At 39.7% G+C, this 14730-nt stretch overlaps 1 protein-coding gene across 2 annotated transcripts in view; it reads left to right on the top strand.

The window, feature by feature from the left end:
• ATP8A1 (ATPase phospholipid transporting 8A1) overlaps nucleotides 1-14730 on the top strand; it is a 232473-nt gene that overhangs the window by 153183 nt on the left and 64560 nt on the right. For both annotated transcript variants that reach the window (XM_039226991.1, XM_039226992.1), the window contains one exon: nucleotides 2976-3148. In XM_039226991.1, the coding sequence (XP_039082922.1) occupies nucleotides 2976-3148 (173 nt within the window). The remainder of the gene's footprint in view (nucleotides 1-2975; nucleotides 3149-14730) is intronic.

Here is a 14730-nt window from a genome sequence, read left to right as displayed (position 1 = left end):
CTCACCTTCTGAAATGTTGCCCCTATTACATGTCCTGACACCTTTTGATTTGCTGGAGATCTGTGATAATCACCAAGCAAACCAAGGGGTACTGATGCTACAAATAAGAGAGTTCTCAACACATTTCAAGGTGTCAGAGAACACTTCTCAGAAGGAGAGAGAGTAGGAAGATGCACTGGACGGCGTCCCACGGGTTCAGTTACTGTGGGAGATTGCACGGCTCAGGGCTCACTTGACTTTGTCTTGCTCTGCCGCTGATCTTTAAAGAAATGTGAAGTTCTCCTGGGCTCCATCCCAGCTTTCTTTTGGGTTTTCAGCAAAAGTATAAAAAAATACAACGGCATTTTAGTGGGCAATGCTTTGGTTTGAAAGACTATTGAAGTGATGGGTTGATTGTTCCCTAAAAAATTAAGGAGCAGGCAAGACAAGATCTTCCCCACCTCACTCATGTACACAGACACTCACTTGCTCACTCACTCACTCTCAACTCAGAAGTGATAACGGACAGGGAATTGAAGAGCTGCCAGTAGAATGAAATCAGAATTTATCAGTGCTTTCATTTGATACATTGGTAATTCCCAAGCATTTGTAACCATAGGCAATGTGTTTGCTGCTGAGAAATGGGTTAAACATGCTCTCTCCCTTCAAGGAACTGAACACCTTGCTGGCCTAGAGTGAGTTACACTTGGTCACATGGACTGCATCTGGGAGGGCTTGGTAGATAAACTTGGTTTTGAAGATGATAGACTAAACTTCTGGAGGGAAGGGCATTCCAACGACGGCATGAAGAGGTCAAGACTGTGAAGAGAAATATGAATGAAAATTGATTGGGCCTAGATTGCAGAGAGTCTTAAATGCCGATTTAAAGAGTTTGGACTTTATCGTGTAAACAGTAGGAAGCCATAGAAAAATTTCAGAGCAAGAAGAGACGTGGTTTGTGTTTTACTGTGTTTTATAAAGAGAAATCTCTGTTGGCGGTAAAGACGAGACAAGAGACAGATGATGAGGGCCCTAGGGAAACAACAGAGGGAATGGTTGGGCATTCCATTTATAATTTGCTATGCCTGGTACTGTCTCAAATTGGGGTTGTTTTTTTGGTTGGCTTTTTTTTTTTTTTTTTTTTTTTTGTGCTGGATTATATGGAAGAAGACAAGCTAGCACGGAACTTTTTTACTTCTGAGTTTGATTTCATCCATTAGTAGCCAAGTGTTTGTGGGCAAAGAACTTAAATTCTGTCTCCTGTTTCTCATCTGAAGAATGGGGGTAGCAGTGATGCCTCCTGCATTGGGTTGGAGCAAGTATTTACTGAAATGTATGTGTACGTGTATCCCTTAGAACCTTGTATGTGCTATGTGCTAAATATTTTATTTTTATCTTTTTTATCAGTTCATTCATTTGCTTGTCTGTTCATTTAATCTTTGTTAATTTTTTAAGACAATCTAGAGTAATCTATAAATTGTCATTAGCAAATTTTGTTTGCAGAATTTTTCTGACATTTTCACCTTCTTTTCTCAAGAGCTCTTGGGCCAAAGTTTTTTAGCAGAAAATAGGAGGATCAGGCCTATAAATTCAAATAGCTACATGCCTCGGATGTGAAATGTAAACAAAATTTTTGTGAAGGATGCTGTGTGGTGGTCCTTAGTGTCACTGCAAGTCATGGGGAGCAGGGGAGGCGTTAAGTGAAGTTCCAGGATTAGGAAATTTGGGCAGACTTACTTTACGGTAGGTCCAACGTGGCTATAGTATTCTGATAAACAGATTTTGAAATTCCAGAGCACAGTGTGAACACATTTGAATACGAATGCAGAAACACCTTCAAAAATCTCCAATAAACCTTTTAATTCCCTATGCCCTTGCTTCTCTGTGAGTGCAACTGAAAGCACCATGCCACCTTCTTAAATTGGAGCAGTAGTTATATGTCCCATGAATACAATAAAAATTATAAGTATTTTTATTACAGGTAGATTTTATTATATAAATGTATATATTTGTGTTTATTATATAAGTAACTTCAGGCTCAGATACTAGTGTTCTGAACAACCCCGGTAGGAGAGGAGTAGTTCCTTATATTCCCTTGTGCAGACTATGTTCTATTTCTTCTCAGTTTTCGGGCTCTTGTAAAATAGAAAGCCGGCCCCATTAGGTTATAGGAAGAGTCTACAAGATTTGTAGGGGGGGAGGGCGGGGCGGGGGGAACTAAATATCCTGCAACTTTTTTGCCTTTGAAGAGCTGGGAAAGCAATTCTTGACAGAGGAAGATAAATACAATTCCTCTGTATCATTGGCGTGAACAACGCTTTCCTGGATACCAAAGATTTTTATTGTGCCTGAAAGTGAACTCTTTATTGATGGAAGGGGTTCTTTGATTTGATCCATCAAGATCACCAAAGCACATGTTCCCATCCCCAACTAAAACACAGCATCATGAAATCATGCTGAAGTTATAGAAACCAATTCATGAAGTGGCAAGAGATTACAGATACTGCATTTCCCCCTCTTGGTTACTGGGGATTAAGTTTCAATAGCATTGAAGAATTCTGAAAAAAATACCCGTAAGTTATTTAAATTATATTCAACTTTTCCCCGCGATTCATGGCTAAGCAATTTTGACTAGTTCATCAATTAGGACAGTGTTGTTGTGTTGCAATAAGATAATTTACCGAAAATATTTTTGCAGAACTGTGATTTGTGTGATTAGAATAATGAGCAAAGATTGCAGAGGAATCAGTGATTTGTAATCCCAACCCTGGTCAGCACAAATGTGTGACTGTAATAGTGTAATTTATTTTTTCTGATAACATTTGTCCAAACTCCTTTGAGGGGCTTTTGTGAGAATAAAATGAGTGGAGTTGTGTGAAAGCAATTTAAAACATAAAAGCACTAAAAATAACTAAACATCGTTGCTGAACATCGTGAAGGCATCTTAGTAGAACAAATGGAAGTAAATGTTGAGAGTGTTTTGTTTGATTTTACAGGCAACACGGGAAACTCTCAGTCGCCACTGCACTACCCTTGGTGATGCTCTTCGAAAAGAGAATGATTTTGCCCTTATAATTGATGGGAAAACCCTCAAGTATGCCTTGACTTTCGGAGTAAGACAGTATTTCCTGGACTTGGCTTTGTCATGCAAAGCTGTTATTTGCTGCAGGTAAGTTGTCCTTAATATTGTCAGATTTCACCTCACTCCTAAGTTCTTGACCTTTAAACTTCCTTGAAGTTATTCTGTCCCAAATTTGTAAATGTCAGGTTATTTGTTATGTCACTCACTCAAGACTCAAGGTTTACAACCTGGAATAGAATTTAGTAGCAGAGTCCTAATCATCATTAGTAATTATGTTCATAATTTGAATCAACAGGTTTCTTGCCAGCTCCTGTGTTCAAAATCAGTTATTTACCTGCATTTCCATGTAGGGTCATTTCTGTAAAAGTTCTCTTTTCTACACATCAATCTTTGATCCTGCTTCAAGGACTTGACTTTAGGGAGTGGCAGGATGGGAGGTGCTGAGTCATTTTCCTAAGAGCGGAGTATTTTCCTGAAGACTGTTTCTTGACTGTACATCCCTCTTTCCTGTAATTTGTGATATTGCCCGTTTTCTAAATGAGAATCTGTTTTGAATTATCAAGGCTTGCATCCATAGAAGTACATGCTTCCCAAGCATCTTGTCAAAAAAATATTTCCCATATCGTTGTCTTTATTCCCCTTAAAATTTCAAGTGTATTCATAGGGTGCCTGGGTGGCTCAGTCCATTAAGTGTCTGCCTTTGGCTCAGGTCATGATCTTGTGGCTCATGAGTTTGAGTCCCAGGTCAGGCTCTGTACTGACAGTGCAGAGCCTGCTTGGGATTCTCTCTCTCCTATCTCTCCTTTCTCTGACCCTACCCTGCCTGTGCTCTCTCTCTCTCTCTCTCTCTCTCAAGATAAATAAACTTAAAAATTTTTTAAATAAAAAAATAGTAATAAATAAAGTGTATTCATGGGGGGGGGTGCTGGGGGTCTCAGTCGGTTAAGTATCCAACTGTTGATTTTGGCTCAGGTCATGATCCAGGGTCATGGGATGGAGCCCCACATTGGGCTCCATGCTCAGCATGGATGCTTAAGATTCTATCTGTCTCTCCTGCCCCTCTCCCCGGTTCATGCTTTCCCTCTCTCTCTCTAAAATAAAAAATAATTAAATAGATTTTAAAAATAAATAAGGGGCACCTGGGTGGGTGGCTCAGTCGGTTAAGCGTCCAACTCTTGGTTTCGGCTCGGGTCATGATCTCATAGTTCACGAGTGCAAGCCCCATGTGGGGCTCTGTGGTGACAACATGAAGCCTGCTTGGGAGTCTCTTTCTCCCACTCTCTCTTTGATCCTCCCCAACTTATGTTCTCTATCTCTCTCCCTCTCTCTCAAAATAAATATTTAAAAAATAACTAATTTAAGTTAATGTGTTCATGATTATGCCCTGTGTCTTCACCATGAAACACAGGGATTTTCCTCTCTGCAGTCTCCACTCACTGAGTCTTACGAGCTGGTCACACTGGGTCCGGGTGACAGCGTCTCCAGCGTTTCTCCCCCTGGGAGATAAAACCTTAGCAAGGGTTGTAAAGAATTTCTCAGAATTTGTTCTTTTAACATTATCCTTAAACTTTTCCTATTTGCTTTTATTATTATCTTAAAAAATATATTTATCACTAAAAGAATGTTACGCTTTTTAAACCTTTTCTGTCTGGGCTTATTCTCTTAAATATCCTGCTTGTACTCTGTCCCCACATTTATAGGCCACGCCTTGTAGACATTTCCTAAATTTCAGTTGGAACATATTTTGTGAATCATAATTTAAACCTAACTTAATAAATACCTATTATAAAGCATCGTTTCAACCTATGAAATTATACTCAGAGAATTAAAAGTGCTTATTCCAAGAATCGTATTACTTTAGTCATCTGTTTTTCTTCGCTGTGGTTTGTATTGATGAACGTTACTGCAAAACAGCTCTAGGCTAGCATGTTGCACATACACACCTAATATTAGTAATAGTAGTAAGTGTGTCTTCTGTCTTCTGCTTTATCATGAAGAAAGAATTGGAGACTAGTTTATCTTGATGGTCTCACTCGTTCTTTGATATCACCATGCTTTTTACAATCTGCTTTTCCAGGGACCTTTCTTGATTGCTTGCTAATCTCTTGCCCAAGTCTTAGTAGTGTTCAACTCTGACACCCTTCCGTCAGGAGAATCGTGTGCCAGATCTGGTGGTTTAATCACTTTCACTAATGGGATCACAAGGATCAACAAAAGATTGCTCAAAAGCACATTAAGTGATATGACTATTGGCTCCTGCTTGAAAACGAAACAGGATACAGAGCTTTTTAGATCCAGTGATCGGTTCCCTTGTTCTGGCCCTACTGTGTGCTGAGCAGATGGGCCCGCACGTACAAGGATGAAGAAAACTTCCTGCTTGCTCTCCTTCATGTATCCTTTTTTTTCCCATTTAAGTAGACTCACAGTTGCTTTGAAAGCTGTGGGAGGCCAGTTTTCATAATGCAGTCCCTGCAGCTGATCTCATTCTTAGATCATTGCTTCACACAGTACCTCCCACCATTCTTCCAAAAGTTGAACCACAAAGTTAAACAATAGCAGAGGGAGAGAAACGATAGAAAGCAGAGTCAAGGGAGAAGAAATATGTTGTGCGCTTGTGAAATTCTCTCCCGAGATCCTTGTTCTGGATGCTCACAAGTCACATGGACCTCAGGGCTCCTCCGGGCCCAGGTCCCTGGGAGGGAATCACACTGTGCTGTGCACATGCAGCTCAGCTCGGAAACAGAGCTTATAAAGATGTGTGTGGCCCCTTCTCCCTCCGTCCTGTTTTATGCATGTTTGAGGACCTGAAGGTCCCTATGCAGACACTGGGTTTTATTTAGAGTTTTTAGGGCTTTTTTTTTTTTTTAAGTGAAATATCTTTCCTCAGCTTTTTCTTCTGAGTACCTTCATACTCTCTCTTCTCCCATAAGAACTGTGGTTCAACTTCTGGTCTGGTGTTGAGAATTCACCTAAGCCCATAAGTACATCAGTGTCACTGCTGGAGTTCTGTCTGCCCACCCTCTTGGCCGCCTAGTGCCTCCTGGCATTTTCTCCAGTGGCACGGACCATTTTCCTCTCATTTAGCTTACTGACCTTGAAGTATAATTTCCATGATAATGCTTCTGTCACGTGTGAGGAATAGGTGGGCGATTTTGTATATCTTTCTTTGCCATTAAATGCAAGTGTCACTCCACGTTTCTCAGAGGATTACAATCTCCCAGCCTCGGGAAATTCTCAATTCTACTCCATTAGAACATACACTCCACATAAATACTGAATATTATTTCAAAATACTGTACTGCTTCACAAATTTGTTTGTGTTCATTCTGGCTTTATGGGTTTCTCCCCCCTACCAAACTACTTTCCAATCTTTTTTTTTGGTCAGTCCTCACATGAAAATCATTCAGTCTGCTCTTCCACAGCTAGAGTGGAAGTGGAAAGGAAAGCCTTCCCGTAATGGATAATGAGGCTCTCAATATTAGCTCCATCTTCAGTATTACATCAGCCACTTTCTTCCCTGACATTATCAGCACCGAGGGCAGAAGGCAGTTTTCAGCGTTCGCCTAATTGACACAGTTATAAAGATGAGCGTTTTCCCTGAAGAGCCTACAGTTGAATTGAAAGAAACGGTTGTTCTCAGTCAGTAGTCATTACATCTCTTACCACCATTTTCTGAAGGGACTATTCCGAGACAAAAATAATCCCCTGGTTCCAAAATTATTCAGGGCTTTGGAGTCCTGGTTTTGGTTTACAAAGGGAAGGTTTCATGTTATACCTCAAGTAATTTTTTTAAGTATGTAAAACCCAAGAAGTAAAATGAAATCTGTTTTTATCAGCCCAGCATGTCCTATATTTTTAGAGATACCATGCAGCTTTTGTTTTTACCTCTGTGTACATTAACCTGTATAACCTGAGCAGTTTAATCAGAAACATGCATCTAACGTTAGAGGAGTTTCTGTCAGTTTTCCTGGTTATAAACGTCAACTCCTCGTGGTCCTCCTACCCTTCTTTTCCCTTACTCAGATGGACCAATTCCATCATTTGGTGGGGTCAGGTACTTTTGAAGGACACAAAAACTGCAAATCATTTTCAACACCCTCCCCCCAAAAATACACATAACATACAAATATGAAAAATCAAATGCGCCATTTTAGGGGCTTCACAGACTCCCTAAAACTCTTACACTGGTAGGAGAGGGAAAGGCTTGCTCCAAGACTTGTGGAGATTTATGTACCCAGCTAAACTTAAGATCTATCCTGCAAAGCTACTGTACCAGACAAATAATAAATAATTCCTCACCACATTTACCAACATTTTGTGACCTAAGTTCTTAGAGCTTGCATAATTGGTCCGTATAATGGCATTTTATCTGAGGACTCATGAAATTCTTGTTTTAATTTGACCTCGCTGGCACTGTGGATACCTGATGAAATTTCTCGGGCTTTGTTTTTGTGATGTGTAAATTGAAGAGTTTGGCATATTGCAACGATCCAGATCCCCCGTGGAGCCTGGATGTCGAAGCAGCTGAGAGTAGAGCTTCTCTGGCGTAGAGAGGTGGGAGAGCCATGCACACACGCACCTTCCTTGGCTATTTCCTTCTGGCTTGAAAGCTGCAGGGTCAGCGGACCCCTTCTGACCCTTTCATTTTCTGGACAAATCCTACTTCTGTGGGCCACTCTCTGCTGAGGAGGGTCTGTCTGCTGCTTGGATCAGCTTAATTTGTGGAAGCATCTGTTCTACCTCTTTTAATAGTCCCTCCAGAAGAGGGTGGGAATGTTGCAGCGAAGTATTGCTGTGCATTAAATAGCATGTGGTTTCTGAGATCCTCATCAGTTCACATAACCCAGCCTTTCAAAGAATTTTACATTTTTTCTGTAGTTGTCAGTTTAGTTTAAACATATTTTGAAACTTATGTTCTGTGACAGTTGGTTGAAAATTGGCCTAGAGCCTCCAGCTTTTAGACTGTCTAGTAATCACCGTTCTTCTACATAATTTATGTACTCATGTCTTCTGAAAAGCAGAAGTTAAATTGAAGTAAGCATTTTTCCCAACTTGCAACATCTCTAATCAAAGTTTAACCCCCTTTTGGGCCATTTTCCCCGTAGTGTAAAAAAAAACACTTGACTTCAGTGAGAGTTGTCACTCAGGAGTGGCATTCCAGGCAGAACCTTTCACCTTGGTCTGATCCACCGGCCCTCCTAGAAGAGGTCTAAAGGGACACTTTGAATACTCTCTGTCATAGCATGAGTGCATTAAGTAAAGGGTCAAGACAGATCTACTTCTTGAATCTTTTGGGATTGTCTTAAACTTGAAGGATTTCTTTAAATAAATGTTCTACTTAAAGGGTAGTCATAAAGCACAAATGAAGCTAATAAATGCTCAACAGACATTCCTTTAAAGAAAAAAGTTTGTGAACACCATTGGATGCCAAGCAGATGTTTGGCTTTGAGAAGACTTACAAACTGTTAATGAATGTCAACCCCATATTTGCTTCCAAGAAAATATGAATAAATGTTGGAAATGTTGAGAGAATATTTCTTTCATACATGTATGGCTAAAAGAGGACATGCTGAATAAGTTTTATAACTTCATAAAAAGCCCATATTTTGCTTTAACATCATATAATAAGCTGTTCAGCTCCGTCTGTCTCATTTGCTACTCTGAGTAATGTTAAAGGAATAGTAAGGCCACATTAGAGCCTGGTAGCCACTAGGGAAGTCCGTTTTTGACAGTAAAATATTGATAAATTTAAACACTTTAGAATTCCACTGCAATTCAACATTATGTAGTTTTAGATCTGATCAATTTAGATAAACCACCATCACCCCACAGACACAGACACACACACACATACACACACACTGATTAGAACTGCGGATCATCTAATTCCAGTAAAACAGAGTTAACTTGTACTGGGAAGTATATAAAGTATAAGCGTGCAACTTAGTGAATTTTCATGAAGCGAGTACATTCCTGTATCAAGTACCCAAGCATAACCAGCACCTCAGGACCCCCCGCACAATCCCCTCCCTGTAGCTTTATTATCCTCAAAAGAGCAACTGCTATCTTGATTTCCATGATCATACCTCTTAAGTGATATCTTACTCATTTCAGGCTTTTTCTGTTTTATCTCTTGATAACTTGGAATAAGTGTACATATCTTCCATAACCACATTCAAATTCTTGATGATTCTTTTCTGTTCAGCAATTTTAAGTACAGACTCTGCAGCTTTCCATGGAGGCCTCCCTAAAGCTTTACATAAATCAGTAAGTCAGTGCTTGAATGTATCTTCGAAAACAAATCCACTTAATAGATTATGTACAGCTCTCCTTCAGTTCTACAGTGATAGAATAAAGGGCTTCATTTTCCGATTTGTTAAGGACATGGTATATGGAACCTACAATACTTCTTCAATCTGTCTACTGTCCTGATTTTGTGCGTGAAAGGAAAGCAGAGTTACTCTGGCATAACTGGTTCTCATTGAACCCATCAGGTTTCCAGTGATTGCCTTCTTTCTAAAAACCCATCTGAGCCATCGCCATTTAGGGCAAGTTCAAGGCTTGGCATTTTGAGCCAGGCTAGAGCTCCAAGAGTCAAGACCAGGTAAGATGTAAGCCATGGCTGTTTAATAGCTATAGGGCATGGAGTAAAGAGGAGAGAGAGACCACATCCTATAGGAAAATGATCTTGGAAAGCAAAAGGCATATTACCGAGGAAGCAGACACAGAGACCAAAAAAAAAAAAAAAAAATGTATATAATAAATTAAGGCATGAAAGAGGAGGTGGTTCCAGATAGCATTTTCCAAGAGGAAGGGAGTATTTCATAGAGCTGAAGTGGGCAAACGTTTTCTGTAAAAGGCCAGACAGTCAATATTTTAGACTTTTTGGGCTGTACAGTCTGTGTCACAGCTACTCAACTCTGCCATGAGAGCATGAAAGCAGCTCTGGATAAAATATAAATGATGGGCATGGCTGTGATCCAATAAGGCTTTATGTAAAAAACAGGCTACCACCCAGATTTGGCCCTGGAGTCATAGTCTGTTGACCTCTGCATGGTGTCTATGCCTCATGAATGAATGATAAGCAGAAGACATTCGGACAGAATATCCATGAGGTTCACTCCAACCTCCCTAGTCTGTAATCTCTGGCTTTCTGTTCTGGAAAACTGAGACATTTGCCAATCTCTCTCCACCTGTATGTTTCCCTTTCTCCATGATTCCTCCACAATGACTGCCATTCTTTCTGTAGTGACAGCTACACAGCCACCCTAGAGGGTCCATTAAATTTCTCTGTGTCCTTGGATTCAAGAAAAACCCTTAAAATGTGGGTATTTTTTGAAGTCCATTTGGTTTTGAATGAAGTGTCAGTAGATACTTAACGTATCTCAGTAAGAGATAAATGAAGAACCAGGACCACAAATATCAGATCCTGCTCTGTCACCAAGATGCCTCTCATCTGTTCTAGGCAGATATGCCAGCAAGACACAAAAGGACAATTCCAGCTGAGAAACCAGGCAGGAAAGTGCACAAGCTAGCCTTCCCCTTAAGCTGGAAGTGGTCCAAAGTCTAAATGAAGCAAATTCTTGTTTGATTTTTATGCATTATTTTAGCTTCTGCCCTTCATGCCCACTTCCTCTTCATTCCACCTTAGGAAAACATTCCTTTCCAAATGCCACGTTTTATTTGTATATATGTGCCATTATGAAAAATGTATAGTATGGTTATATGTATGTTGAAATGAGAGATCTGTATTTAAATTACTCCAGCACAAATTTGTTGCCTTTTAATTTTTCTACAATTTGGAGACTCTATCCATGTTTCCATATGTAAAGCAAGTTTATTTCTTCTCACCACTGCTCATTGTTATCTAATGCATCATAATAATATACATCATCTTATTTATCTATACTCATAGCAATGGCCATATATATAACTTGCCTCTAAGTCTTTGCTACCCTGGAAAGTTCTAAAGTGAATATCCTCTTTACATAACCATGCCAAGTGTTCTTTTAATATATACTTAAGAATGGAAGTGTATGGCTGTGGCTACTATATGTATATTTTGCTTCAGTCAGAATCGCCACATTCCTCTAAAGCAGCTCTACTCAGAGTGTGCATTCCCAGGTTTATGTGAGAAGATTGCTGTTTTCCTACCTTAATGTCAACACTTGGTGTTCCTGAATTTATAACTTTGCCAATTTGATGGTTGAAAAACAACTTATTCTTTTTATTTTCACTTCTCTGATTACTAGGGAGATTAAGCATCTCAATATAAAGAGAAAGACAGAAGGTGAGTGGGGGAGGGGCAGAGACAGAGGGGGACACAGAATCCTAAGCAGTCTCCAGGCCCTGAGCTGTCAGCACAGAGCCCAGTGTGGAATGCGAACCCATGAACCGCAAGATTATGACCTGAGCTGAAGTCAGATGCTTAACCAACTGAGCCACTCAGGCACCTCTAGCAGATCTTAATATAACTACTTACCTCTCTAGATTTCTGCTTTTGAAGTTCATTCACTCATTCGTTCATTCAGCACTTTTCGAGCACTGGCTGTGTTCCAGGTACCATTATATAAGTTCTATAAATAGAGCAGTGAACAAGAGGAAAAAGTAATCCCTGCCTTCACATTGTACCTATTGTTCAATAGAATCAATATACATATATATATTCAAAAGGTAATAATTGCTGTGTATGATTGTGTGTATAAATGGTCATAGTTGATTTATGATATATCAGATAGATTTATAGGAAATCCTTGGTAACAGTAGCCATAAAGAAAAGCAGCACACTAAAGAAAAATGGGGTACTGAACTCTCAGTTGGGTTTTTTTAATGGCCTAATTGAATATTTCTGGTGAGAAATCATACATAAAGATTTCTCTCCGGGCCACCTGGATGGCTCAGTGGATTGAGCATCTGACTTCTGCTCAGGTCATGATCTCAGTTTGTGGGTTCGAGCCCCACGTTGGGCTCTGCACTGACAGCTTAGAGCTTGGATCCTGTTTTGGATTCTGTGTCTCCCTCTCTCTCTGCCTCTTCCCTGCTCACGTGCTCACTCCCTCACTCTCATGCTCTCAAAAATAAACAAACATATAAAAAACATTTCTCTGACCATCATAGTCTTTTCTGTGGCCTAAATTCTGTTTTGTGTTATATGAATATGCTAACCTGACTTTCCTTTGTTTTGTACGTGCTTTGTCTTTTTTTTCCTCCTAAACCAATATGTTCAATCCTTCTGTATAATGTAGTGGTTAAGAATACTGTCTCTAGGGGTGCCTGGGTGGCTCAGTCAGTTAAGCTTCCGACTTCAGCTCAGGTCACGATCTCACAGTTTGTGGGTACAAGCCCCGTGTCAGGCTCTGTGCTAACAGCTCAGAGCCTGGAGTCTGCTTCAGATTCTGTGTGTGTGTGTGTGTGTGTGTGTGTGTGTGTGTGTGTCTGCCCCTCTCCTGCTCATGCTCTGTCTCTCTCTGTTTCTTAATAATAAATAAATGTTAAAAAAAAAAAAAAAAAGAATACTGTCTCTAAATCCACAGTGCTTAGGGTTGAATCCTGGCTTCATCACGTGCTTGCTCTTTTGCCTTAAGTTATATAATCTTTCTGTGCCTCAATGTGTTCATTTGTAAAATGACAATAATAGTAACCTATCTCTCATAGGGTTCTTCTGAGAATTGAATGGATTAAAAAAAGAGCTTAGAACATAGTGAGCAAATAAATGTTCTATTACCTGTTATTACAAAGTGTGTCTCTGTTAAACATCATATGGCTAGATTTTTTTGTTTTAATCTAACCTGAAAATCTCTTTTGGTCAGTGAATTTAACCCATTTATATTTATTATAATTATTACTATGTTGGCCTCATTTCTTTAATTACTTTGATGTTTATTTATTAATTTTGAGAGAGAGAGCAGGGGAGGGGCAGAGAGAGAATCCCAAGCAGTTTCCACACCGTCAGCACAGAGCCCTTTGTGAGGCTCAATCCCACGAACCATGAGGTCACAAACTGAGCTGAAATCAAGAGTCGACATTCAACTAACTGAGCCTCCCAGGTGCTCCTCTTTTATCTTATTTTGAGTTTTTCATTTATTATACTTTTTGTTTCTTCTCCTTCTACCTTCCACTATCTACATCAGATTTTCTTCTACTGGTTTGCATGCTTTACAATCTATATTCTATGTCTGGTTATTTCTAAGGTTTGATAACCATATTTTTGCTTATTGTCTATATGTATTAGTATTTTCCCCTCACCTAGCCCTCTCCATAAGGGGACAAGAACTGAAGATTTTAAAGTAATTTTGTGTGTGCATTACATGTCAGATCATATTTCTTTGCAAGTAATCTGCTTTTTCTCTCTAGAAACCTTTAGAAATTTTTTAAATCTCAATTTAACCATAATGTGTCTAGGGGTAAGTACCTTTTTCTTATATTTATTTTTGGCACTATGTGAGCCCTTTTAATCAAAGAACATGTCAATCTGTAAATCTAGAAAATTATTAAATCTTTTTCATTCTATCCCTCCTCATTCTCTTATTGCACTCCCATCATATATGTATAGTCACCTGTATTGCTCCATTTCTTTTTATTTTTCTCACATCTTTCATTTTCATTTAATTTCCTCCTATCTTTTCAGAGAGTTTTTAAATGTGAACTTCCAGGCTCTATTATATTTGCTATTTAGTTTACTCTTGGCTTTTTTATTTTAGTAGTTATATTGCTATATTATTTATTTCTAATTGGTTCCTTATTATAACTTCCTTTTTTTTTTATTTTTTAATGTTTATTTTTGAGAGAGATTCAGACGGGATGGGGGAGGGGAGGAGCAGAGAGAGAGGACACAGAAACCAAAGCAGGCTCCAGCCTCTGAACTGTCAGCACAGAGCCCGAAGCAGGGCTCAAACTCATGGACCACAAGATCATGACTTGAGGCAAAGTCAGACACTTAACCAACTGAGCCACCTAGGAGCCCCTATAACTGGTTGTTCTGGTTTCATGTTTTCATCATTTTCCCAAATCTTTCCAAGGTTTTTTTTTTTTTTAATCATACCTTTTCACAATTGTTATCATGTCTGTTTTTAGTAGTTCTGTTTTCTTAAAAGTTGTAATTTCTTTTGTGCTCATCTCCTGATCTACCTGTGAGATATTTTTTTTTTCCCATTTTCCCTAACGGCAGCAAAGTCCTTTGGGAGAAAGATGAAAGCTACACCCTAACAAGGTAAAACTGGAGACAGGGCTCCATCTGAGTTTAGTGTCCCTGTCCCCTGCTCCCTCATTCCTTTACCCAAATATTGCTCTTCTTAGAGGCAGCCACGTTTTGGTGGAATTACCTGGGTAAGGTAGCACTGAGGGCCTTGTTAATACACCCACATCATTGGCACCTGTCCCTGCCTGGCTCCATGCCCTGAGGTTGACCAGAAAGTTCCAACTTTCCTGTCCCAAGGTATGAGGTGGGAAATTTTCCTGGGGTCTTAGTGTTAGGGCATTGTGGATACTCCTAAGAATTGGGGTATCTTTCAACGTGTTATCTGAGGGACTTTGAGTTTCCACAAGCTCCAGGCCTAAGCCAAAGGTTTTGGTTACAGTGAGAGAGGAGCGCCTGTGCTCCTTGCAGCCCTCTGGCACCTTGCTGGCACTGGTGCTTCCACGGGGGCACCGCAGGGGATGAACAGTGCAGC

The sequence above is a fragment of the Hyaena hyaena genome, unplaced genomic scaffold, assembly GCF_003009895.1.
Source record: "Hyaena hyaena isolate Hyena2069 unplaced genomic scaffold, ASM300989v1 scaffold_24, whole genome shotgun sequence".
In the NCBI taxonomy this organism is placed as follows: Eukaryota; Metazoa; Chordata; class Mammalia; order Carnivora; family Hyaenidae; genus Hyaena; species Hyaena hyaena.
This window is presented reverse-complemented; position numbering and strand designations above follow the sequence as displayed.